The sequence below is a fragment of the Epinephelus lanceolatus genome, chromosome 12, assembly GCF_041903045.1.
Source record: "Epinephelus lanceolatus isolate andai-2023 chromosome 12, ASM4190304v1, whole genome shotgun sequence".
NCBI lineage: Eukaryota > Metazoa > Chordata > Actinopteri > Perciformes > Serranidae > Epinephelus > Epinephelus lanceolatus.
Genome location: NC_135745.1, coordinates 34,076,678 through 34,104,221, shown reverse-complemented (window position 1 = coordinate 34,104,221; position 27,544 = coordinate 34,076,678). Strand labels below are relative to the sequence as shown.

The 27,544-nt window shown below is 41.7% G+C and overlaps 2 protein-coding genes and 1 long non-coding RNA gene across 4 annotated transcripts; 2 read left to right on the top strand and 1 right to left on the bottom strand.

The window, feature by feature from the left end:
* Positions 1–298: 298 nt before the first annotated feature.
* Positions 299–4,709, top strand: LOC144465106 (uncharacterized). The gene is made up of 2 exons (XR_013492463.1): positions 299–759; positions 4,666–4,709. It is a non-coding gene; the product is annotated as an uncharacterized LOC144465106 (long non-coding RNA).
* On the bottom strand, positions 3,484–21,471 carry ppm1la (protein phosphatase, Mg2+/Mn2+ dependent, 1La). Its single transcript, XM_033651238.2, has 4 exons — positions 20,561–21,471; positions 12,185–12,359; positions 9,124–9,285; positions 3,484–8,795 (listed from the first exon to the last, which is right to left on the bottom strand). Exons 1-4 carry the CDS (start codon positions 20,957–20,959, stop codon positions 8,440–8,442), a joined length of 1,092 nt encoding a protein of 363 aa, XP_033507129.1. The 5' UTR covers positions 20,960–21,471; the 3' UTR covers positions 3,484–8,439.
* otol1a (otolin 1a) lies at positions 20,657–27,544 on the top strand. Of its 2 annotated transcripts, none has more exons than XM_033651234.2 (6): positions 20,657–21,759; positions 24,032–24,118; positions 24,210–24,676; positions 24,757–24,846; positions 24,994–25,065; positions 26,395–27,544. In XM_033651234.2, exons 3-6 carry the CDS (start codon positions 24,232–24,234, stop codon positions 27,279–27,281), a joined length of 1,494 nt encoding a protein of 497 aa, XP_033507125.1. In that variant the 5' UTR covers positions 20,657–21,759; positions 24,032–24,118; positions 24,210–24,231; the 3' UTR covers positions 27,282–27,544. The 2 variants fall into 2 exon arrangements, with proteins under 2 accessions (XP_033507125.1, XP_078029447.1); XM_078173321.1 differs by having other exon boundaries at positions 21,370–21,496.

Sequence of the window (27,544 nt, the reverse complement as noted above, 5' to 3'; positions counted from 1 at the left end):
CATGACACAAACTGCCTTTTCAAGATGCCCTCTGTCATGGTGCTGCCTCTGCATCTTCAGCTCCAAGTCAGTATTAGTCATGAGCGTTTGCTTACACCATACATACTGTTTATAGCATTTATTATATGTATTTAATTGATTATTGTTTGACTACTTTGCCCTTCTTCTAATAGCCCTTTAAAACTACAGATATGTTTTTTTGCAGATGACACTCAGCTGTATGTCAGTCCTACTTAGATCTAAGAAATCTAACAGCAACAATAAGATTAGTTTACAGGATTATCTTTTTCATCTCTCCTTATATATCAGGGTTTTAATTGAGTTTTCACCCAGACAGCTTGGGTTTAGTTAGGAGGTGTAGCTAATGTGAGTTCAGCTGAGACATTGGTTAATAAATAATTATTATAATAACAAATAAACCTGTGTCACAGAATGATGGTGCAGATGTTCTGCGTGTTGTGATTGGTGCACTGGTCTCTGTGAGGGTCTTTTTCAGATTGTCTTCTCTCAGCTAATTATCAAATGCAGGGCAGGCGTGAAGTGCCAGAGAAGGAGGGCTCACAGCTGTGGTGATAAGGGCACTGTGGAAGGGTCTTGGTTTGCACAAGATGTGACTGGAGAACAAGGGGAAGAAAGATGTCAGCCTACAGCCAGGTCTGAACAGGAGAGTGTAAAAGCAGGGACAGTTTGGCACACATACATGACATGCTGCAACAGCTGGACGCTGCAGGAAAGAGGGAGACGCTTCTTGGGAAAATGGTGAGTTAATCTGCACTTCACCACTCCTATGGTAACGTCCCACTTTTGTATTCACCAACTGGAGACTACCACATGCTGCAGCCAAAGCTTAAGTAGAACTGCTCTTAGCTGGTTTGGACACTCTTTTATCAGAGACATCTTATTTTGTCCAGGGGATGTTTTATTCTTCTGAGTGACTTAGACTTTTAACCTCTGTTTTATATCTACTTGTGTTTTACTTAAGAATAAATTAATTGTTCAATCTTAATCCCTGCATGCTTTACTAATCAGATAGTGTGCAGTGACATCAGCTGAGCCAACATGTCCGCAAATGTTCCAACCCACGACTAAAGCTAACATGTAAATATCGGCATAGGTAAACAGGGACGGCGCTACACTGGGGCTAGGGGGTGCTATAGCCCCGTCAAAAATCTCTGTAGCCCTAGTTAAGCCCCTCAAGCATTTTATTTTACATCTTATAATATATATTTTTAAGTTGAAAACAATAAAAAGTTCACAAGTAGCCATTCTGTTCCAATGCAATCCTCGCTTGCATGTTTGTGCTGCGCCTGTACCCCATTGATTGGTGTACCATAACCTGTGTGTGTGTGTGTGTGTGTGTGTGTGTGTGAGGGGAGAGGAGGGGAGGGGGGAGTCCTTTGTTTATACTCGCACGTTAGGCTAAGGCTAGCTAGCCTACAGTCCGTTGCAATGGATCGTTTTGTGATCAAGAAAAAATTGTAGATGGTATGAGGATTACAAATGGCTGGAATATTCATATTAATAATGCATATGGAATAAATGCACTTGCTGTCGCATTTTGGATGTATTGTCTGGTTATTGGCAGGCGATGGGCGCTGTCCGGTGCTGTCTGGTGCTGAATCTGTCACCTTTGCACATGAAACATTTTTGCCATTGCCTTGTGGTCACTTGTATTAGGCTGAACTGTTTTGTTGGACATTCTTTGGCCAAATTCAGTTAAAACCATTTTTATATCGAACATGCTTGTGCTGTGTATCATAGCTGCTTTTTTTGAAAAAACAAGAACCTCCTTATAAAGTAACTGAAGTCATGAAAATCAGTTATTTTCTTAGCACCCCCACATATCGGTCAAGCTCCCCCTTAGCCCCGGGAGAGAAAAAATCCTGGCACCGTGCCTGTAGGTAAATATAGATAAATAGGCAAAAAGAACTAAACATGAATTATGCATCAAAAGTAGACAGTCTGAGACTATGATTTATTTGCGTTACCTACAAATGAACAAGCTAGATTAATTTAGATGTACTTACTTGATAATGACGGTTCCAGCTCTGAGGAAGATAGCAGTCATCATCTACACTGGACTTCAGACTGTTACACCATGCATCATGTGACCTTGACATCATATCACCTGTACGCTTGTTAAATGTTGTTAAGTGTAGGCAATATCTTTAAAGTTTTTATGTGAAACTATAGTCATAGGTCACTGGTGTCTTTATTTCCACTTTATTTTATGTTAGATTAATTTTGTTTTTGTTGTCTTTTCCTGTTTCAGTGTTTCATATGAATGTGAATGATTTTGATTATTTCTTGAGACACTGTTTGTTAAAAGTTTGACATAAATATTTAAAAAAGTACAATTATGAAAACCCCTAGTAGATTGACCTCTACATAGTAATGACAAAACGATAATAATAATAGCTTAATAATTACTACTACTACTAAAATGTTAAAGAGAGAGACATGTGAAGTGAAATCCTTCTGTAAAGCAAGTCCCGTCCAGACCTATACACTACCAAGTGATGGAAACAAAGTGTGCTATTCACAAGTGTACTGAAATGAACATTTGGAAAGACTAAAAATGAAACGCATATTGAAGTGCCCCTTTAACCCGTTGAAATGTGGAGCGACACTTTTTGTGATGCTTTCAGACACCTTTCATAGGTGTTTAAACATTTGAACATTGAGCATAAAGGTGTGATTTCTTTCAAAAAACATGGCAAAAAGACAATGAGCAACTTGGTAAGAAAAGTTCCTACAATTTGCAAAAAAATAATAGATTCAGATTTTTTTTAAACTAAGGGAAGAAGAAAAAGCCTGGGGTAAAACCATTTTTAATTATTATATATATATATATTATAATTATTATTAACAATAATTACTATTACATTTTAAATTACATTTTTTTTCTTTTATTTTTTTCTTTTTACTAACTTCTTGCAATTTTTTTGGATCATTTCTTCCTTTGTTGCTCATTGCCTTCTTTCCATGTTTTTAAAAGCAATCAAGCCAATTTGCTCAGGTTTCAAAGGACTGAAACACTTCTTTAAACATTCTATTGGTGTACTAACATGATATCCAAGCATGTAACTAAAGTACACTTATTATACATTTACTAAAACACTGCACACACACTGTGTGTTTGAGATTTACTGTGTACATATTTGAAGTGAACTAAACTACAACTTATAACTTAGAATAAATTACTTTTCATGTATGTATATACTACAATACACTATTAGCAAAATTAATTTCAAAAGTAAACTAAATTACCACTGTAAGTATCTGCAATTTAATATACTTTTTCAAAGAACATTGAAGTACACTTTAAAATTAACTTTAGCGTGAACTGTCTGTAAGTATATTTAAATGTACTCCTTGGTAGGTGAAATTAAAGTACACTTTAATAAAGTACACTAATAGTGTATCACAAAGGAAAAATAAGTGCACTTTCCATAAGTACACTAAATTACCACTGACACTATTTGCAGTTTGGTATACCTTTTAAGAGCGCACTGACATACAATTTACAATACATTTACAGTAAAGTACACTGAAATACCACTTCAGGTGATTTTGAAGTGCACCTTTTAAATGTATATTTTAAATTCAGCACAGAAAGTACAAGTATACTTGTAATAACTTTAGGATGCTTAAATTATATTTCTAATGTGGCTGATTTGATTGCTTCAAAGCTCTGATTGTTGCCATGGTAACTGATGTCCAAATTAGCATTTGAATGCTCCGTTTCTCTATAGCATTACCTCAAATAGCCCAAATAGCCCATAAATTAAGAGACAGTAATCCAACATATTTCATTATGGTACTAGTAATTCTCAGAGAAAGAAAATTTAAACTTGAGAGGCCTAGTTTTGTGACATTTCAAACACCTGTGACAGGCCCACAGATATGCTAGCAAGATGTCAATAAAGCATCTGGACTAGTTTCAGAATCTACAGAGATGACCCCCAAAAAGTTGAGAGCATGATATGCCAAAGGAAACTTGCATACACAAGTCTACAACCAGTTTGGTAAATCACCTGAAAACTGTATGTAACATATTTGCAGTCCTACCAAGTATTTTTTTTTTCAAACTGATGAAGCTCAGCCCAAGTTCAGTCAGGAAGACTGAATTCTCTTTCTATCCCACTCCCACCACTTCCACCAATCAGCTGACTGCAGGTGTTCCCTCTCCCAGTCAGACTTAGCCTCGCGTCACCAGGCTCTTCAAGCGAAGAGCCTGGTGTCTATTCACTCTGAATTTTGTCTGGATTCTGGTTCTGGTCTAGGGAGCGGATGCGGTATTCACCAAATTCACCAAACTAAAAGTGTTCACCATAGTAAAACTTTAAATTCTGGAGCACCATCGATTTGGGGTGATGAGGGGTGTAAGAAAATCAATTAACTTAATGGCTTGGGGCTTTTCTTGTAAATTATATTCTTTAAATTAAAAGTTTCACCGCATTCTTATTAGCCTGGTGCTTGTATTTTTACGGAAAGGCACATCCATCGAATTCCGGATCCTGTCTCACTCGCCCTGGTTCCATTTCCTTACCAAAATGGCCACTAACAGCCCCAGACTAGTCAGACTTTGACATGATCCCCTTCAGCCATTTATGTTGCTGCTGCCAAACTTTAAATCTCTTCTCCTCTCTGCTGTCGTTTTAGATGGACTCGTCACGCCCTCCTCCACCCCATTCACGTCGTCACCTCCTCCAGAGCCCGAGACGAGCTCATCAAAAGCCCATTCCTCTTCACATCCAGATCCTCAGCCCCCTCTTCATCTCATCTCATCACCATCATTACCACCACCAGCGTCTAGAATCCATGGGGGGGGGGTTCCCTAATCTACTACGTCTTTACCACCCTCCTTGAATAGATGATATCACAATGGGGTCTAATCAACAAAGACTTTTCATATTTCTCATACTTATGTGCGCATGTGAATAAATATTCTTTTCTCTGCATGCTAACAAAGTGGCTAATTGTCACGTTATTTTAGGTGCAACGACTGAAAACTGATGTTTCCTCTCATCCTCTCCTTGAAGCTTTGATTAATGGTGAATATTTCTCAACGAAGCTTTGATTCATTCCCCCCTAATTTCAAATACACTAATGTAAACTACTTTTTTGGCCTAGGTTTTTTGTGTTGCAACTCATGTAAAAGGGTCGGCCGGGCCACATTTCTTTAAGCGTGCCTTTACATGGATGTGAGTAACCTGTTTATGATTGGGTTTTTGAAGTATCCTGTTCATGTGTTTGAGCATGTAAACACCATACCCTGTTTCTCCTAATGAGGCACCTGTATACCAGGATACTGTTGCATGTATACACTTTATCCTGGTTGCGATATTCTTCTTCCCTCATGTCATGACAGCATGACTCTAACTGCCTCTGATGAGCTCAGGCATGACGCTGCTTGACCAGACATGAGAACAGTTTCTTTCCAAAGGCCGTCACTGTGATGAACATTTAACACCAAAATAAGGCATTAGGTAAACTGTTAAATTAGGTTGTGACACAGTGGTAAAAAGTAGTTCAACATAACACAGTCGTAAATCAAGTATGGTTTACTGTAACCTTCCTTGACAGGTTGCTGCTGTTGAAGTCATCGGTTGTATTGCTTCAGGAGCATATCATATTACTAGCTACTAGCATTCCTTCTGTACAGTTCACCATGTGTCATCTTTTAGCCGGGTTCTCACAGCAGCAGAGTCTGTTGCACCTCGTTTCGTGCGCTTCCCAGGTCGAAGGCAGCCACCAGCGTCCATGGATACATACTGTATGTACTTTGTTCACGAGCATGGGTAAGACAAAGCACATGCCCCAATACAGATGGTGTAAAACAACTTTGACATAACAGTTTACATTAGCTCCACGAAATTGCAGTACCAAGAGGTGAAGGTCAGGAACTAAATCAGGCTCTACATACTGTATATTGACCCCTCTTGTACTACTGTGGATATACAGTGTTTACATTGGCTGATATGTCAGAATTTACCATTCCAAAAATAAACATCTCAAAGTGCTTTTTTTTTTTTTTTACATAACTGTTTGTGTGTATGTGTGCATGTGTTGTATGTTAATGTAATGCTGCACCCAAAACCTATCGTCTGAGTATCACTAACCTTAAAATGTTATTATAAGTCGTTTAGTTAAATCTACATTAATATCTACATTACTAATTCTTTTTCCTAATGTAATCTTTACATGATCAGTACATACATTTTAAAATGGAATCACATTACTTTCAAAAAAATCTACTTATGTGTTGACCTTTCATATTCCATCCCACAATTAGTTTACATTTTGCGGTCTCTTTAATTTAATGGAATACTTCACCCCCAAAATGATCATTTGTATATTAATTAATGTGCAACTTGAATTCATGAAGCAAACTTTATTTTCTGGCATGCCTCCATAATGAACGAAGAATCCAAAAAAGGAGAAAATCCTTGATCAATTCAAGTTAAAGCGGGCCGCATTTAATTACAGCAAAACTGAATCCAAATATCTGTTTGCAAACTTTCACACAATTTGTGTCGTATAATCCAAGTTTTATCTGTCCAGTCCTATTCTTAGTACTTCCTGAACACATGCATTTTTGCTAAAACCTTATGATTTAAAACACCTCTGCGTAAACAGTCTCATGCATGTATGAATAGTGCACCTGGGCAACTGTCTGTGTTTAAACTCTGCTTGAAATACGGCCTCCCAGCTAGTCCACTGGCTGTAAAGCACCGGGCACAGGTGAGTGAAGGCAGAACTCCTGGTGAGTGAATGAACTGGGGGACAGGATTTCAAATACCCAAGTGCATTAATAATCCGGGCAGAAGACTGTTTACGCCAAAGCATTTTAAATCATAAGGTTTTAATAAGAATGCATGTGTTTAGGAAGTGCTGAGCATAAGACTGGAGTTTTGTCAGAGTTTGTAAACTGATGTTTTGATATAGTTTTGCTGTTGTTAAATGCAGCCCCCTTTTTACTCCAAGCAATCAAGAATTTTCTCTGTTTTTGGATTCTTCGCCTATCATGCAGACATGCAAGGAAGACAAAGTTTGCTTTATGAATTCAAGGTAACACAGGGTGTGTAACTGATATACAAATGAAGCTCTAGTGAAAGTTCAGTCAGGAAGACAATACTTCTTCGTGCTTAGGCTGTAACTTTGTTCCTCACCCTGCTCTTCACTCCTTGTACGCATGCTCACACTCTATCTCTGGCTGTCAGTGTTCGGGGCTGTCAATCGAGCCATCAGCTGTTCTACACACCTTCTCCATCAGCCTATCATCTCACTGCTCCTCATTTTATATATGGGTTTTTTTTTTCTGCCTGCAGTCCTTTAATGCTGCTGCTGTGCATACCCTCCACCTCCCCATCATCACCTAGTCTTCTCGGATGCAGCCTCTATTCGCCTCAGCAGTCATCAGCCAAAGTCATCAGCCACCACCACCTCCACCAGTGTCTAGACTCTAGGGGTGGATTCATCTTGCTGCTGCTCAGATGTCCCTCGATCACAAATAATCTCCCTCTGGTGTCTAAGCGCCAAAGACCTTCTGTCTCTCCTGATTAAAGTGATCATTTAGGGGCGAAGTATTCCTTTAAAGACAGCCCTCTTTTATTTAAAGATGATATGAAACTAAACCCACACAATAGTAGTAAGAGCTGTGATTGGTCAGAGTCCTGCCAACACACTGCAACCTGCCAATCAGAGCTCCTGCTGTTCAACAATATTTATGCTACTTTTTTCTACTGTGACAAACTACAAATGATGAACATCTACCTCTCAACTCTACAGGTGGTGAGTGTTTGATACTCAAAGGGTAGATTTTGGGTGCGGCATCAGTTCAAGGTATGGATCCACTGGAGTCTTTTTATATTTGACGCCATTTTCCGGGTCAAACATTTAACAGACGAGAACATTACTGGAGAGCATCATCAAAATGCAGCAAGCAGGGTGGTGTTTTTGTTTTTGCACATCCATTTTCAGTAGCTTCCTGTGTTTGCACAGTTAATCTTGGATAGGCACTAGTTGAAGCCTCCTCTGAAGAAGCCTCCAGTGGAGCTGTACCATTCGTGTGCGTGTACAGTAAACAGTAGTTAAATCAATCACAGTCTGATGTGTGCTGGTTAAGAAAAAAATCCCCTGTCTAGTGTCTGTGTGTGTTTAATAGTTTTATGTGTTCATCATGAAGTTGGCTGATGGTTATGAAATCTGTGTTGTGTTTAAATGCCCTTATCTCAATCAGAAACCTACAAACAAAACTTGTTTGTGTGTGTGTGTGTGTGTGTGTGTGTGTGTGTGTGTGTGTGTGTACTTGTACAGTTCTCAGTGTCCAAACTTAAACTTCCTACACTGTGATCACACTCCCTGCTCCGTCCACAAGATGTGGAAAATCATTTAAACATTGATCATAATTTCAGCTCTAAACTTTACCCTGACCTACTCCCCCGCCTTGCTGCTCCCCCCGGCTCCACTTTTGAACTTCACCACCATGACGGTGATGTTGTCGGGACAGCCGCGGTAGAAAGACTGGAGGACGATGCTCTTGGCGCCAAAGTGAGGCTCGTCCAGACGCTCGCGGACGAACCGAACGGCCTCCTCATTGCTGAAAGCGTCCCACAGGCCATCTGATGCCAGGATCATGAACTCTGGCTGCAGCTTGTCCATGTCAAACGTCATGATGTCGGGGTCGGGGATGACTACGTTGAGGTTTTTCAGCGGGTAGTCCCCCAGAGAGCGGGACATTGCCAGGATTCCCTGGACTCTCCAGGATCCATTAAAACTGATGAAACCACCTGGAAGTGAAGATATAAGAAGGTTTAAGCACAGTCTGATGATGTGGTTATGTAGACATACTGTATATCCACCCACTTCATGAGTTAGTGTGACAGAAAATCTAAATGAGCTTGAGATCCTTCGTCTTTATTTTAAGACAGCTTCTCATTATAACGACTTACAGGATCCTGGGACTTACAGGTATCTATTTAATCTGAATCTGACCCCGTGCTGTGTTTATTAACACAATGCTGTTCCTACATACACCAACAGATGGCAACAGAGGACCCTAAATTCATCCGCATGAAAGTGCAGTGCGGGTACAGGGTTGTTTCTCTCATCATGTACCTGCCCTCTTGATCCTCTTGCGCTCTTTGAGCTGATACGGCTTGTGGTCATGTGATAGTGCAACAGCATTCCCATCTTTGTCACACAGCACGCCACGAGAGTCTCCGACGTTCGCCACTGTGAGTTCTCTGTCTGACAGCAGCGCTATTAAACATGTCGTTCCTGCAAAGAAAAGAGGAAAGAGCAAAAGGAGGAAATTAGAAATCTGTTTTTAGGAAATGTTCCAACAACTCTGAATCTGATACAGTCACATGTTTGGGGGTGACAGACGCCTGGGGTTTACCACATCATAACATTTGTTGGTGCCTGTGATGGTTCTCCTGTATTTTTTAACCTTGACTCTATTTTGCCATGTTTTTTTGTCTAAATGATTTACAGGAACAACACTGAAATTGGTCCAGTATTAAGCGGCGGCCAACAACAGCGAAAAAGGCTGCAATGTAACGACTCAGGGCAGGTTCGCTCTGTCAATTTACATCCATTAAAAGTGCCTGTTTTTGCCACTGGCAGGCTCAGACTGTTATCCTATGTGTCTGGCAATGTTATAGAAAGGATCACTACAAAGATGGACCTTTTTGTCAAAGAGTACGATCGTTTTTGATTAACCAGAAACAGCCCCAAAATCAAAATTGCTAAACTTACCAGACTCCATTTAAAAAAACAGTAATTTTAGCATATATAGAGCCAGCATGTTTTCACGTGTAACCCAGTGAGCTAAGGGTTTATTTCAACAAAACCACAGTTGGTAATGGTTGGAACAGTGTTAAAATGATCCAAGATGGCTTTTGTGAGTTTTATTTCGTTTTTGTCGACTTTGAATGAAATGTGATTTACAATGCTAAAATTACTAGGTTTTTTTAATGGAGTCTTGTGGATCTGGTGATGGCGAGTTTGGGGCTGTTTGTGATTAATCAAAAAGGTTTCTTACTCTCACTCACTGTTCCAACAATCCCCAACTGTGGTTTTGTTGAAATAAACTCTTAATTCCCCCAATTAGACGTGAAAACATGCAGGCTCTATATATGCTAAAATTACTGGGTTTTTTAAATGGAGTCTGGTAAGTTTGGCAATCACGATTTCGGGGCTGTTCCTGGTTAAACAAAACAGATTTTACTCTTTAACAAAAAAGTCTATCTCTGTAGTGATCCTTTCCTTAATGTTGTCAGACACTTATAATAACAGTCTGAGCCTGTCAGTGGACAAAAACAAGCACTTTAAGTGGACATAAACTGACAGGGCACAAATGCCCCAAATGGTTGCATTGCAGCCTGGTTGTCTGCAGTGGTCTTTCTCAATAGACAAAAAAAAAATTGTTTCCATTAGTCACTTAAACAAAAAAATAAATCACAGGAAAAAAGGGTCCAGGTTGAAAAATATCAAAGCTACCCTTTAAATATTTGCTATCACACTGTCCTACGTTGCAAGTGAAAATAATCCATACAAGGTATTACTGTTTGTGCCAGATTTATTGTATCACACAAACAAAACAAGCACTGCTTAGAGCATATAAGAAAGAGGAAGTTAATGTTTGGTTAATGTGGTACTTAACCAGGGCAAAAGAAGGCTAGGCTAAAAATAAATCTTACAGCATTCTTGGACTGAGTCCAAAATGTCAGTAAATATATCTCCAGCAATGAAAATGTCAAGTGAGCTCTGGTATGATAATATCTGCCACTTTTATATTTTCGTTGACGTTCCACGGCATTAATAAATGCAGTGATTTGTAAGATTAGGCCGCACCTAATCCCCGGGCCTGAGAGTACGTGTACAGTAAGCTATAATGACATATGGGAATGTTTGACCTTTAATTTGTGATCTACAGATATGTGAAACGGTATTACAGTTTTTCACAGTCACCTCGGTGCATTTGAACAGAGTGTACATTTAGGCATTAGTCCACTGCATAAGTCATTACATGCAAAAATGGTTGAACTAGTTGTCATAATTTGTCATGCATATTTTCTGTACATATTAGTTTGTAAATGTGTCCTACAGTGATGACTCGCTATCAGGTGAATCTTGACTTTCCCGAATGAAAGGGGATGTGTGAGGCTCTCTACATCAACCAGTTCTCTAATATAGCTCACAAGTTCAGCGCTGCATGTACAGTTCTGCCTGAGGGGTGTTTCCTGTGTTTACATTTCTAACTTTGTACTTTGTCTTTTGTGCTATGCAGCGCTATATTGCAATGACATCATCTGTCTACAAATTACAGTACAAACAGTAAAGGCATAAATGAATGTGTGAAAATGATACATGCCATACAAAAAAAGTGCAGCCTTGTGCGTTTTTAATCACCGTCATCAAAGCCGTAGCCATAGTGTACATCAGAAAATACTCACTGACAACATGGCTAGCATTTCATTGTGTCTTTAATATGCTGAATTGACACTACGCGGTACGGTCACCAAACAACAATGAAAAACAATAGGCCAAAAACAACACTTTCTCAAGCTATGTGTATCAAATGCCACCAACTGATCGATCTGGACTGCAGCTCTGAATTTTACATCAGAGCACAGAATATCAACCACGCTAGCGTCAATGTGCAGCAGCATAATGTTACAACACAGCAGTCTCACTTTTCTCAGTCAGTATTACAAGTTAAGGGAACCTGTCAAAGATGTAAATGTCATTGTGCTGAGAGGATATTATACAGGGAATTATAAGATTTTATTTGTTAGCCATGATGCTGTCACACACCGTGTCCTGCGAGAGGTAGATAAGTAGTGTTTGACGACATTTTAAAATCTATTCTTTGACCAGGGTGCAAAGCAACTCATGCAAAATGTTTGGTTTCTAATCAAAATTAATGACACAAAAGGGACACATGTCTGCTAACGATTTGTGTGGGTGGGATTTTAGGGTGTGTTTTCACTATATACATCTCAGCTGCTTATTTTCACTTCCCGAAACACTCATCCAGCTTTCCCACAAATATTTAAAGTCTTATTTTCCTTCCTATCTTCTCTCTGTTGGCTCATAAACTGTCCCCAACACACACACATATACTGTACATATATATTTACACTTCCCACCACTCTCCTCCCCCCTTTCTGACCTGCTTCATCGTGGTTGGCAGACAACTTATCCAGCATCTCACGATCCACGGTCAGGATGCGCTGCTCGAGAATGCTGCTGTAAGAGAGAGCGCTCTCTCTCTTCTCTCTCTCAAAGGCCTGCAGCTGCTGCTTCAGGGAGTCTGGCAGGTGGGCCTTCACATAGTCAGCTGCAGCCTGGGAGAGACGAGGGGAGGGGAGAGAAGACACGGAGGGTTAGACAGCTGAAGGTGGATAAGTAAAGGCAAAGCACAGAGCTGTTTTGGCGTCAAGTCAGTTTAGAAGTTCAGAGATTTCCACTGAGCAGTTACCCTTGGCTCTGCGGACGGACTTTTCAGCCCATGACTTTACTGTGTATTGTGTACTGCCCACTCTCTTCAACATTGTTTCAGCCACAGCAGAATAGTTCAGATCTTTCATAGGGGGGGTTGTATGAGGTCATCCAGAGTCAGTGTGTTACATACATTGTGGTTGGCATGCCCCCAGCTTGGAGAAGCAGCATCAAAGCGATGTTCTGCTGCAGCAAAATGTATTTTAGAGACTTGAAAAAAAGTCCCACCCAAAAAAATGAACATCACTTGAAGTGTACACTATATTTAGAATATTTTCCCCGCTTTACGTTGCTATCAGACATCAATTTCTGAGGGGGAACTGAAGCTGTTACATCGCTCTCTTCAAAGCCAGCCTCCATTGAGAAAAACATTAATTTAACATTACTGAACACAGGAGTTCCTGATCTACTGCTGCCTTGATCAGATACTTTGTTTGACTTCTTTTGTGACTCTGGCCTTTAAAACATTTACTTCAGACTCACCAAACTCACACAATAAGACTCACAAACAAACTGATCCAGGCAGCTGTAGAACAGCAGCTCCCGTGTTCAGTGAGCTTAAATTACTGTTTCTGTCAAAGGAGTCTGGCGGTTTTGACGAGAGCATAGATGGGGAACTGAAGCTGTTAACAGCTTCCTAGTTTGAAAGGGCTGTCTGACAGCAAAGTAAAGCAGTGAAAGAAATGTAAATGTAGCACACACTTAAACTGTTGTTTAAGTGAAATGCCGGCTTCCCCAAACTGGGTACGTGCTGACTGACAGCTACTGTATGTAAAACACTGACTAAAGTACCTCATACAAGCCCACTTCAAAGACTCTATCCTTATAAAAAGCCCTGATAAACCCACTGTACACTGCCTGCCCAGCATCACACTGTAAAGAGCCATTTCCCTTCGGGGTTAGTGGAGACTGAAACACAGCTAAAAGTAGACTTAATGTTGTCAGGTGGCCAAAAACAGACTTCAAATGAATACTTATATAGCTCAGTCATGTGTAAATACACAGCTGTATTTCGAACATGTTCCTCATAACATTTTTATGAGGTGTATTTATGTATGTGCATATATGTGTATGTTAAAATGTGGTGTTTATGGTTTGCACCCAACAGCCCAAAAAACTCCATAAATACTTTTGGTGCTTTTTCCTGCTAAACAAGCTGAGAAATGTCTTCATATAACTGACTGCACTGTATTATAAATATACATATCATCACATTTTCAGTTGGTAATATGCTCCATTGCAACCCTAATTTAGATGAGTGCTTTTTTTTCCGTTTCATACAGCAGGTGCTCTGTGCTGAATTATTGAACAGCCTCCACATCCTCCAGCCCACTTACCCTCCTCCTGCTCCTGCCCTTACCTATCTGCTTCTACCCTCATTTTCTCTGCCAAGATTCCCATTATGCTAATGCTGTCGAATCAAATCTGAAATGGGAAAATTTCATACCATCTTAATGTCCTGATTGATAAGAGTACATATTTCATATTCGCAGTTCTGATGAAAATTTAAGGCACTTTGGGGCCATTCAATCGACATGCTTCACTTTCTGATGTTCTGACGATTTGCTGGAGCAGCTCTGCAGCACAAGTATGAGACCATGTGTGAATTCAGTATCATTGAATTTTGACCCTTCAGTACCAAAAATTTATGAATGTGATGATGCATTTTGTAGGTCTTATTGACCACTACCACAATGCAACTAAAAAGCTGAGCTGGTGCAAGAGTTTGTCTTTAAAGAAACAGCGTGTAAGAACCAGCTGAAACTTCACTCCATTAGAATTCTTTCAACGTTCACTGCTTAGGAGGTTTATACCAGAGCTGAATTATCCACAGAGGTCTCTTTCTCTACAACACAAACAGATCAGGTGATTAAAACCTGGTAAAAACACTGTATAAAGCAGTTTCATGTTACAAATCAGTGTTGCTCCTACCATGTTCGGCACCTGTGCGCACATTTATTTCTCCGATAACTTCAGATCCAGACCTTGAAGAGGTTTTTACCAGGAGCTGAATTATTCACAGAGGTCTCTTCCTCTCCAAAACAAATGGACACCATGAATTAAACAGGTAAACACACTGAAAAAAGCTGTTTTACATAACAAAAATAGTGTTTTTCCTACGCTCTTGTCACGGAGGGGATGCCAATTGCGGTGGCATCTGGAAAAAATGGCCCTATCGAGAGCCAGTGTTTGTCTGTTCTGGGCAGGGGTGTAAATACAGACAGTGCAGGCAGTGTGGTTGCACTGAGGCCTGTGAGGTGGGGGCCCTTGCCAGTGATTCCGATTGCCATCTCAGAGCTACACCTGTGTCAAAGAAGAACTCCCATTACATTAAAAATGGTGCCATTTACTACAGGCTATATGCAAACCCATCTCTGTCATAATTTTTTCTTATCTTTTGTTGCCTTTTTTGGTAAAACAGTCAGTAGCAATCTATAAAGAATTAAACACTTATTCTACATGAACTTGAAAAACCATAAATAAACTACATATACATATATCTCCCACTGTTCTAGTTCCAGGTTGCCCTGGTTCTCCAACACCTGACGCTGACCTTGTTGACCCAGGTGACTTCTGAGCACGTATGACTCTCATGTTTGTGGTTTCACTCATCCTGAGGTAGGCTAGCAGCATTAAGGACCTTGCCTAAGGGTCCAGATATGTGCTGGATATGTCTTACCCCTCCCTGACTGGGAATCAAAACCCTGATCAATTTCTTATTTTCTTTGATATGTTTTACATATACAGGTATGCAGTGACAGTTGTTGGTGTCTGATATCAAGTCTCAATTTGATCATGTGACAAGACGACACGATACAGTAGCTATTTTAGGCGCAGTATCTGTCAAGAATGACAAGCTGAGCACATCTGCAAGTCCAGTGAGCAGTCGTGCCTTTTAAACAGAGAAGTGGTCGTAAGAAAGGACAAGAGACAAACGAACAGGAGGGAAAAACTAGAAAAGCTCCCTAAATTAGATTACATTGACTTTTTTATAAACAGTTGACAGTTTTACTAGTAACTATCATGCACTGGGGCCCATGGTAACTACCTTACGCCACTGGTTCTGGGCTACTGTAGAAACACCTTTAATGGAATTGGGAGTAAAATACAACAAGGGAATGAGACCTGCATGTAATTATAATATTCCTAATAATCATTAGAATGTAACCACCTCCTCCTGCTGCCCCCCTCTCTCTTCCCCTTTTGCTGGACAAGCGTACTCATTCATTTATTTAATTGGAGAGCGAGGCACTGAGAGAGCCTCTATCAGGAAAAGAGCTGCAAGTGTAAATTTCCATTTGACGCAAACAGCTGAGCCAGTTACAGACTTCATATACGACTCAAATGTTTCACTGTCTGAGGATTTAATGAGTGAATGTAAATACTGGGCCAACTTTATTAAAGGTTGATTAATTTGTATTGTGGATCCATTATTGACATTGCTTATTTATTTAATCCTATTTGCCCCTCGTGTCAACTATAAATTCAGTTTTATGCAGTCGTAGTTTGAAAGCCTGTTCAAGTTGTTAACGACTCAAAGTTTTTGCTTCAACAGCAAATAGTCTCAGTAAATCATTTTCAAAGGGGAGCAGCAGCTTGTGCTGACTTTTATAATTCTGGGGCAATAACTCACTGCCTCGATAAAAACACAGGGAGGGAAAAACAGAGACGTGTTTGAGAAATTTCCTGTGTGTTTTCAGAGCCAAAACACGCTGCACTGCCAGACACGGCCAGTTCTATCGGCCCATATTTGGTTTGGCGGCATCGCTTCATTTAATATTGGTGATGTTTGTGTACTTGTGTGTGTGTCTGTGTGTGTGTTTACAGTTGTGCTAACCTGCATTAAAATGCACGGCAAATAAACATCCTGGGATATCCGCACATGCCGAATATTTCCCGACAACATCATTAGCATTGCGAGTCCCAGAAGGTAGCACAACTTTCCCAATTTACCCTTAACATTAGACTCATCTCCCATTGATTTAATATCAGCATTTACTCTGAGTGCTTAGTTTTTAGACTGGAAACTGTGTGTGTGTGTGTGTGTTTCCATATCTCTGTGTATTGATGCTAATGACCCTATAATAGCTGAGGTGAGAGTGACCCAATCGTTTTGAGGCCAAACCCTATCTGACGACTGAAAGATAAAATAAAGATATAAAAGCAGGGGACAAACAAGCAGACACATATGAACACACTTATTTACAAAGATGTGACTAAAGAAAGGGAGAAAAACTTACAGCAGAGAAAAAGTGGAGAAAGAGTTAAACATGTCAGGACATAGAGTAAAGACAAATATTTGTTTTTGGGACAGGAATAAACAGAGCGATCCAGATGGGTAAACACCCTCTGCTCTCTGTCTGTTGTCTCCCTCTTTACGATTGAAAACAACCCAACAATACTCCCAATCTCTAAGAAAAGAGAACGAGGAGCTCTGTGAATGTGCAGCATGTCAGACACAGGAATGAATGTTGAGCATGAATGACAACATTTGTGTTAAGAAACAGAGCTTTAATTTTCATTCCTGGATGGTTACCTAAATTTGCAGAGATAAGATAGAAGTACTTCTTCATAACTAGTTTATTTTTGAATAGGTCAAGTGTGTGTAACCATTAATCTTTGTACAAAGAGTCTGAAAGGTGCTTTATCAAAAATATATGAGACTTAAAAAGTGGGCACAAGTGAAATTATAGGATTAATGTGCATTATCAAATGTGTGTTAAAATAATGATTCAAACACCTTGGCCTTGTACAACTGGGACTTCCTTTATGTAAGACTAATGCATCTCCAATAGTTAATGAAAACCTAATAAACCTACAATGAGCTGAAGTAAATTCTTAGGCAAAAATGCAAAACTTCACTGCTTCCAGCCTCTCAATGTGAAAATTTGCTGTTCACTTTCTTTTTGAGTTTTGCTTCTTTGTTTTGTTCCTTGGCAGTTAATAATAATAAACTGGACATCTTTGTTTCTGGGATTTGGCTTTAAATAAGTACAGCTGTTACTACTGACATGTTGCGTCACGTACCAACATAGCATGCTACACATACTAGCTAACTACTTTGATGTTGAAATATCTGAATTGACTTTTAGTTTCACATGGGGAATGAACAGCAGGCTCCTGGGTGAAAGTCCAGAGTTTGTTTGACCCACCCAGCTTATGCAGACTTTCTCGCTTGTTCTACTGCTGTAGTTGCCTGAAACAGAAACTGCCGCCGCCTGGTGTGTATGATACCACCTCTAAGAGGGCCTCTCTGCGGGGGTGTCTGCTGCCGAGGTCCACCAACAAAGTATTTGATGAGTCGGGAGTGAGAACGGGCTGAGATTGGATAGGAGTCTGGTGTAAACAGCATTACTAATCTTGAAACCTACTTTTTTAAATGCTGTGCTGGAGTTCACAGAATTAATGTTTAGTTGGCAAATCTGCTACATTTTAATCCATGCCATCATAGTCTGAGCTGCTTTAAGTGCAAATCAAGAATCCCCAACAATGCCAAGTAAATGTCGTCTTCAATACTGTGAAAGGAATGTTAGGCCATCAGAAGAACATTTACTAAATGATATACTTTCCCACTACAATTTGTGGGTGTATGCAGGTTTTTTAACCTCAGGAAAATTCATTAAAAATGGCAATACTATCCATTCTCACAGCTCTGCAGCAGACAAGTACACATTTCTCTTTTGTATTGTCTTTTTTCCTGGTGTGTCATGTTGAACATCACGGATGGGCCAGAAAACAGGGAAACAGCAGAGAGCAGTGTGCAGGCCAATAAAAGTGATAGTGGGTACTGCTTTTTTATATCTCTTACTTATTAAGTCTCTAACTAGGTGCCGACTAAATTTTGACCAATGTTTGAGTGCTGCTTGGATAGAGATGGACAGTATGCATTGTGACAGCAAATGGGCAAAAGTCAGCACATCCACCTGGGTGTCGTATTTTTGGTTGGTTGAACCCAATTAGAGCTGGACCTGCGACTACTGCAGAGTCATTTGTCACTGAAAATTGAGGCAAATTGTGATTTGTGATATTGGGCTTTATAAATAAAATTGAATTGAATTGAATTGAATTGAAATAAATTCCAATTATAACCTTTTACATTTAATACAAAAGCCAGTGTTAGTGGGCATTTGTGGGGCTTTTGTCTAGTGGGAAAGGGGCTTTACATTAGATGTCTTTAGGGAATAGTATAAATTCAGAGCTTATGAGAAAACAGTTGGGGCTGGAGCCTCAGAGGACATGCTATAAACAATTTACACTCTTCGTGTCTCTCATAGTTTTGCTTGTTGTATTAATGGAAATCTGGAATTTAACCAGCATCATTCTGAAATATCTCATATGCTGAAACCTCCTGGGGACAGTGGTGCTGATGTGACAGATGGCGTCCAGGACACGTGGTCTGAAGTCAGCCATGAGAAACGGCTGACCCTTGACAAAACAGGGAGTGGAGAAAAGATAGACAAAACCCTCACACACATCACTAACCCCATGCACGCGCACACACACACACACACACACACACACACACACACAAGGTCTTTGTGACAAAGTCAACTCCCTAATTGGCAGAGGGATGGAGGAGGTGTTCACTCAAAAGAATACAATGGTGGGGGGATTATTCTGTTTGAAAATGGGGTGAGTATGAAGTGTGTAATTCAAGTGGTGTATGTCTTTGTCTCTGTGGTGCTGGACAGTTGGCCTTGTCCTGCCTCTTATTTCTTATCTCTTTAGCTTAATATTTTATATAATATCATTTTTACTACAATCAATTTTTTTATGTTCTCCCAAAAAGCAGCAATTCTAACTGTATGCTTTCTCCAAAGAACTCCCCCTCTATCTGCACTGAATTCAGTCAATGCTTGCTAATGTGCAGCGCGTCTTTGGGTCTGGATGAGTCTAAATAAATGCATAGTGATCATGGATGGATTACTATACAGGCCTACCAAGCACAGGCACAGGGGCCCAAAGTGTCAGGGCCCCCAGGCGGCCTTCATCTGTAAAGTGTAGCTCAAATTACCAACCAAGATGAATTTCAAAACAACCAAAAAAAACCCACAAAATGACCAACAGGACACAAAATTACCTCAAAGAGACACATAATTACCCCAAGAAGACCAAAATCTCTACAGAAAGACACAAAACAACCACAAGGAGACACAATGCAACAAAAAAGACACAAAATTACCAAAAGGAGACATATAATGACAACAAAGAGACACTTAATGACCAAAAGGACACAAAAAAGAGACACAAAATTACGCCAAGGAGACCAAAACAACTACAAAAATACACAAAATGACTAAAAAGAGAAACAAAGAAACAAAAAAGACACAGAATTACCTCAAAGAGTACCCGAAGGAGACCAATATGACCACAGAAAGACACAAAACAACCTCAAGGAGACCAAAAATGACTACCAAGAGACGCAAAACGACCAAAAGGCCACAAAAAAGAGACACAAAATTACACAAAGGAGACCAAAACAACTACAAAAAGACACAAAATTACCAAAAGCAGACACATAGTGACTACAAAGAGACAATAACAACCACAAGGAGACAAAAAATGACTACTAAGAGAAACAAAGCCACAAAAAAGACACAAAATAACCAAAAGGAGACACGAAAGGACCACAAAGAGATACAAAACCAAAAAAAGATGCATTACAACTACAAAGAGACTAAAAACCACCAAAGTCTGTGTTTCTTGCGCTCACGTAGAAGAGGTGGTGGGGCCCTTTGCATATCTGTGCCCATAGGCCCATTGTCTTAAGATCAGCCCATGGACCTACCTTTGTTGTCTTCCTGGTCTTTACTCTAATGTCCCTCCCCTTAATATTTTATATGATATCATGTGAGTTTTGCCTGTTATAGATTTTATTGCCCAAAAAATCTGCATTTTTAACCTTATGCTTGCTGCAGAGAGCTTCCTCTCTGTCTGCTCTGAATCCAAATGATGCTGGCACGTGTGCAGCGGGTCTTTGCGTCCGGATGAGTCCGAACAAATGCATAGAGATATCACTGCGTGTAAACTCTCCCTCCCAGCCTACCTCTCCACCGTGACCGTCAAATATCCCGAATATGGACGGGTGGCTCTTGTTGGTGAGGTCGGTGAGCACCTCAAAGCGGTCCTCCATGTGATCTCTCCTCCCCTGTATGGAGTACACGGCTACATTGTTGTTCTTGAACTCCCAGGTTTTGGAGAACTCTGCGTCCAGGACACTGAGGCCTCCCAGCCGGTCATTCTGCATCATCTCCGCTACTTTCCCCTTCACCATCTTCACGGCGTCCCGGCTGGACTTGACGATGGTTTTCACCTCGTCGGTGTGGAAGAAATAACTCCACAGCGCCAGACTGATGCACAACAGAAACAACGTCTCCGGCCTGAGGAGAAAATAACGCATGATCCGACCCAGAAGAGACAAGAGCGTCATTGTGTCTCCTATCATCACACGCAACCGAACTGCGGTCTGTCTCTCTCCTCTTTTGCACAATTCACTCCATCCGCTCAGCGGAACTATGAAGAAATCGATTCACTGCCACGATGAGACTGAATTTCAACATTTAAAGTGCTCCTCCGGGGCCTGTCTTCTCTACTCCGTCCGCATTTACGCACTGTGCGCGGCAGCCTGCCAGACACCGGGGCCGAGAAGCGCAGGACAAAAGCGGGCAGGCCACCGTCATTGACTCGGTCCGATGTCTTGGTCCTATCTTCGGCTCCCTGAACAGCTGCAAGAGGATTCTCCGAGTCGAGCCGATCTTCCACAGCCCATTGTAGGATGACGGATATTTTGGGTTACACCCACCCCGACGAGAGACATGGGAGTCACCGGGGGGCGAGAGTCGACGATGTGACTAACAGTGGCCTCCTTTTTCCGCCAATGACCCCGTTTCTTCTCCTGGATTTGTGTCTATTCAGTCTCTGCATCAACATTGTATTTTTCACACACCTCCATTCTTGATCTGCGTCAAACCACCCAAACACAGTGAGAATAAGACAGGAAGTCAAAAGCATAAACATCACGATCAGCTGTACTGACGTGCACATTGCATGTTTTTACAATCAGGGATTTATTTTGAAAGCATGTAGCGGATGTGGGTTGTTTTGACAGCGACCACCTTGACACTGGCTCATTCTTTAAATGTGGTCGGTGCTGCCAAGAGTGCGCAGCTGCAACCGTATACCACGGACAAGCAAAACATTGGATCCAATGGCGGTGGCTGCGGAATGAAATAATGATGTCATCCAGTATGATATGACATATCAGAGTGATATCAAATCTAAATACAGTTTCACGCCATATTATCTGCCTTTCATCACGGAACATTTCATGTCCCTGCTGACTTTGTATGAGCAGCTGGGCATCAGAATAGAATAGAATGGATGTGGACACACGCACTTATAAAGCAGCTGCAATACATCTGCGGCAAAACTATAGATCATAATATATGGTGTTGTTGCCCTATTGCCAATGTGAGACCGAGCCTTTGTTCAGATTTTACCACAGCACTCATTGCATTGACCAAACACTGCCCTCTGGTGGCTCTCTGGATTAATACACCTCTGGCAGTCACATCACAGTCACACAGTCATCACAGCACGTCACAGCTGCACAAAGGGGCAATTCACACAGTTTTCACACATGCATTAATTAAAGGAGCAGTGTGTGAGATTTAGGGGGATTTAGTGGCATCAAGTGGTGAGGACTGCAGATTGCAACTAGCTGAAACTTTCCTTCAGTGTTCATTGTTCAGGAGGTTTCAGCTCATTTGAAACTCTGCAGCTCGGCTATTAACCAGATCCAAGAGGACACAGCACATCAGTCCAGTCTTAGCTGCTCTGCACTGACTTACTGTTACATTTAGAATTGATGTTAAAGTCCTCCTCTTTGTATACAAAGCCCTGCATGGGCTGGGATCGAGCTACTTTGCTAACTCCTTTGTTAACTATTTGTGTTCAAGACCACTGCGATCACCTGCTGCTGGTTTATTGGAGGTTCCCAGCAACAGCCGGAAGAAGATCAGGGATGCAGCCTTTGTTAGTTACACCACAAAGCTATAGAGCACACTGCCTATAGATATCAAGCTAGCTCTCTAAATATTTTTTAAAAGAAAGCTAAAAACATATCTGTTCAGAGAAGGGTATTGATCAGAGAACACCAGTGCATTGAATTCTTTTTTTCATTTGAACAGCTGAAATTTGCAGGAAATCATTTCAATATCAGTGTGGCTGTGAGGAGGTTTTTTGTATTTCAAACATTCCTTGTTACATAAATCACCTCTACAATAAAGCAGTGTATGCACTCAGTTTGCAGCCCAGTCACCTGGAGAAAATTTTGGTTTCTCCAAACAAGGAATATGTTACATTTCCATGTTTTGTACGAATCAAATTAACGTTTCTGACGTGATGTATAAGCTGACTCTGTCATCAGGAGCTGGGGGAGGGTGGTGAATGGTACTGTAGGTCCCCTCAGCGAGACGTCGGCCAAGCTGCAGTCCACTGTTAGAGAATGACAAACAACAAAACAAGTGGTGATTTAGCAAGTAATTCCTGTGTTTCCAGTGGATTTTTAGGCACTAAACGTCAGTGTTTTCTGCGAAGTGACCACTAAACGTAGCAAATGTGGGTGTTTTGTAGCAGCCCATCACTGTTTGCTTGTTACAGAGACATCACTGCTTTTCCAGCAGGGGTTGTGCCCCCAAAACTGGGCATTTTAAGCCTAACCATAACCAAGTGGTATTTGTTTTTTAACGTGTCTGTGATTTGCAGAAATGCACACAATGCTTACATTTTTCTGGCAATTGGGTTGCTTGTCAGGATATATGCTCAGCTAGACAGTTGTAGATTGTCATAGTGACCTTCTCTGCCTTTGTTCAACTTTTATTTTGCCAAGTACATCTCATATGGCTCCTCATCAGATTTTGTGTGGAACCTTCACAACCAACCAGGAATCATTCATTGTCAGAGCTTTGAAACAGCATCCAACACACACACTGAGACATGTAAAGCTTAGTTCAGCGGGGCCAGGTTTCCATGAGGTTTACCAGGCTCTTTGGGTTGGTTTGATCAAGGAGGTGAACGGTTGGATCAATGTTGCCACGTCGCCTGTTTTGGGACATTGATCCCTCTCCCACTGGGCGTATGGTGATCCATTTTCTGCTTTGAGGTGCTGCCAAACGGTGTGATCACTGCAAAGTGTTGCACCCGGTTGCTTTAATATGATATGCTATTCATTACCAACAATGCGTGAGTTTGTGTGTGTATGCTTATATACACATATTTTGTGAATCTGTTGTGTGTAACCGTAGATTTGTGCTGTTTGTGTACAAAGCAAATGTGTGTGAAGAACACTCTCGGGCCCTGGAATCATATCCCATATCACAAAGAATAAAGTCTTGCCTTGTATACAACCTGCTTTATTTCATATCCCTCAGGAGTCATGTAATCTGTTCTTGCCAGCCCACCTACCTCCTAATAACCCCCCGTGTTTCTGTCCCTTGTTCTCTCTTTGGGCTACCAGGGCAATATAAGGAAGGAAGGAAGCAGCCTACATCAATCACTAGTTGGAGGGGATGGAGTGAAGACTCAGCACCATTTACATCAGCAGGTAAGATGCACTTGTTGCGTCATTATGCATCAAAAAAATGCTGCACCTGTTCCGTCTGTATTCTTTCAACGTCTGCTCTTCTACCTTACAGCTTATTGGGTCAAGCCCTCAGTATGTCTTCCCTTCGCCTCGTCTTCCTCACCACTCTCCTTGTGGTGCTGATGGCCGTGCTGACCTCCAGCGCCAGAACCACACGCTGGCCCAGACCTCAAACCACCAAGAAGCCCCCTAGAGCTGGGGGCAGCGGTGGGGGTGGAGGATTCGGACGGACCACCACCACAACCCCGTCCCCAATGCACACAGATGAGACAACTGAGGTTATGATGGACGCTTACACCCTGTCCCCTACAGACAGCACCACCTACCCCAGCGACAGTTACTCCACTGAGTTCCACACCGACGCCATAGTGCCTCCCGGTAACACTCTTGGAAACTATACCCTTGACTACAATGAATGCTTCTTCAATTTCTGTGAGTGCTGTCCGCCAGAGAGAGGCCCTGTAGGACCCATGGGAGAGAGAGGGCCACCGGGACCACAGGGAGAGAGGGGCCCTCTAGGTAAAATGGATTATTTTCAGATAAATTACCTTTTGGAGTTCAAAATTCTGTCCTTATTCACGCCTGTCTCTGTTTTCCAGGGTTACCAGGAGAGAAGGGAGACACAGGGCCCAGAGGACCTCCAGGACCAGCAGGACTACCTGGAGCCAACGGACTCAATGGCGACATAGGTACAACGGGTCTTATCAGCAGGAGAATCTTTGATTGCCCCTCCGTTTCTCTCTCTTTATTCCTCTCTCCTTTTATGCAAAATGCTGTCCTGTGTAAGTTCTTTGTGGATGTCATTTTCTGCGCTTTATTTATCAAAACAACCACAGGTGACAAAGGTGATCAAGGACCGATGGGTCTTCCTGGTGCCCCTGGAATCCCAGGAAAACCAGGAGAGAGAGGTATGTATATTCTATGAGAACGTCGAAAGAAATTGCATTCATATTCGAGAATCACTTTTAATTTTACTGACTTAAATGAGATTAAAATATGTATAAATACACCTTGTAGATGTTTCCAAATGTACATTATTAATTTAAAGGTCTAGTATGTAGGATTTATGGGGAATATATCATAAGAAATTGAATAAAATAAGTATTTTTCTTTAGTGTATAATCACTTGAAAATCGTTACCTTAGAATGAGCTGTTTGTATCGGCATAGCGAGCTGGTCCTTGTCTGCAGAGATCAGCAAGTTGCACCACCATGTTTCTACAGTAGCCCAGAGGGGACAAACCAAACACTGGATCTAGATAGAGCTGTTCGTGTTTTCATGTTGGCCACTGTAGTTAGAAGAAGGGCGGCAGTAGCTCAGTCCATAGGGACTTGGGGTGGGAACCGGAGGGTCGCCTGCTCGAGTCCCCGTCCGGACATCTCTCCACTTTGTGCATGTATAGGTCTTGTTTGTGCATGTGTGTGTCTTTCGGACCTGTGTGTAATTGACAAGCAAGAGTGAAAACATTGAATTTCCCCTCAGGGGGATTAATAAAGTAAAATAAAAAAAAAAAATAAAAAAGCTACGAGAGAGTCAGAAAATCTCCGATTTTTTTTTATACTGGTTTAAATCACCAGGTCAGCTTGTTTTGAAGAGGATAATTTGGCTCTCAGTAAAAACCTCCTGAACGTCCAGATCCTAAACACTGGCTCTAGATAGTGCCATTAGTGTTTTCGCATCATCCACCGCAGTTAGCAGCCCCTCAGTGATGGAAGCATTGGCAAAACAGAATTTTTTATGACGTGAAATTGCTGTATTCAGTATTTTTACTAATTTAAATCACCGGGTCCATTTGTTTTAGAGAGGAAGAGACCTCTGCAGATAATTGTCTCCCAGTAAAAACCTCCTGAAACTCTTGATCTTCAGTTATCCAAGAAAAATGTTGAGCTCACATTAGTAGTTGCTGGGCTACGGTCCATCTCCTACGTGCCAAACAGCATCACAGAAACACTTATTTGTAACATGAAACTGCTTCATCTACTGTTTTAAATCACCTGGTCCATTTATTTTGGAGAGGAAGAGAGACCACTACAGATAGTTTGGTTCTATCTAAAAACCTCCTGAGTAATAAACACTGAAAGAAATCTAACCAGGAGAAGTTTCAGCTGGTTGCAGTGTGCAGTTCTCACTGATACAGATGCCCCTAAAGTCCCCTAAATCTCACACACTGGACCTTTAATAAAAACAATCTAATTATGTGTCATCATATTTGAATATAACATTATTACCTGCTACAGGTGATCCAGGCCCCAGAGGAGAGAAAGGTGAACGTGGCTTCAGCGGTCTGAAAGGGGACCCGGGAGAAAGAGGAGAGCCTGGCCTGAATGGGACTAAGGGCAACACTGGGCGAGAGGGGCCTATGGGTCCCCCTGGGGTAGCTGGGACAAAGGGTCAGAAAGGTGAACAGGGACTTACAGGCGAGTGTCTAACAGGTGAGAAAGGTGATGTCGGTGAGCGTGGGCCTCCTGGTCCGAGAGGTGAGATGGGCCCCCCAGGAGTGAATGGAACTGATGGGGCAAAGGGAGAGAGAGGGGAGCTGGGGCCTCCGGGATGGAAGGGGGATACTGGTGCCAGAGGGCCCCCAGGACCTCCAGGAGCGAGGGGCTTAGCAGGGCTGAGGGGGGAGAGGGGAGCTAAAGGTGGGCGTGGGCCTCGGGGCCCTAAAGGCACACCAGGTGAGAGTGCGGAGCTGGTTCGCTCTGCCTTCAGTGTGGGCTTGTTCCCCAGCAGGTCCTTCCCTCCGCCTGGCCTGCCTGTGAAGTTTGATAAGGTGTTTTACAACGGGGAGGGGCACTGGGACCCAACACTCAACAAGTTCAACGTCACCTACCCAGGAGTCTACTTGTTCACTTACCACATCACCGTGCGCAACCGGCCCGTGCGTGCTGCCCTAGTGGTTAATGGGCTACGGAAGCTGCGGACTCGGGATTCCCTGTACGGCCAGGACATCGATCAGGCGTCCAACCTCGCACTGATGCAGCTGAATGAAGGCGACCAGGTGTGGCTGGAGACGCTGAGAGACTGGAATGGAGTTTACTCCAGCAGTGAGGATGACAGCACTTTCTCTGGCTTCCTGCTATACCCAGACTCAAAGACCAAACCTTCTGCTATAGAAAACGTGTGACCTTTGACCTCGCGTGGGCCCTGATTGTAACTTCTTGTAGACTCTGCACAACCTTCAGCTTATTGCACTGCTCCGTCAAATTAATGTGATTCAGCTAAATGCTGCTGCTTCTGTATCTGCATCTGCTCGCTGCTGTCGTGCTAATCAAACCAAATGCTTTGCTTGCCTTGCTATACTTGGAGATGGATGAGGCTTGATAATACTGCTGTACGCAACACTTAAGTTCTTCATAACAATGCATTAAAAATGGCTATGCTTGAAAT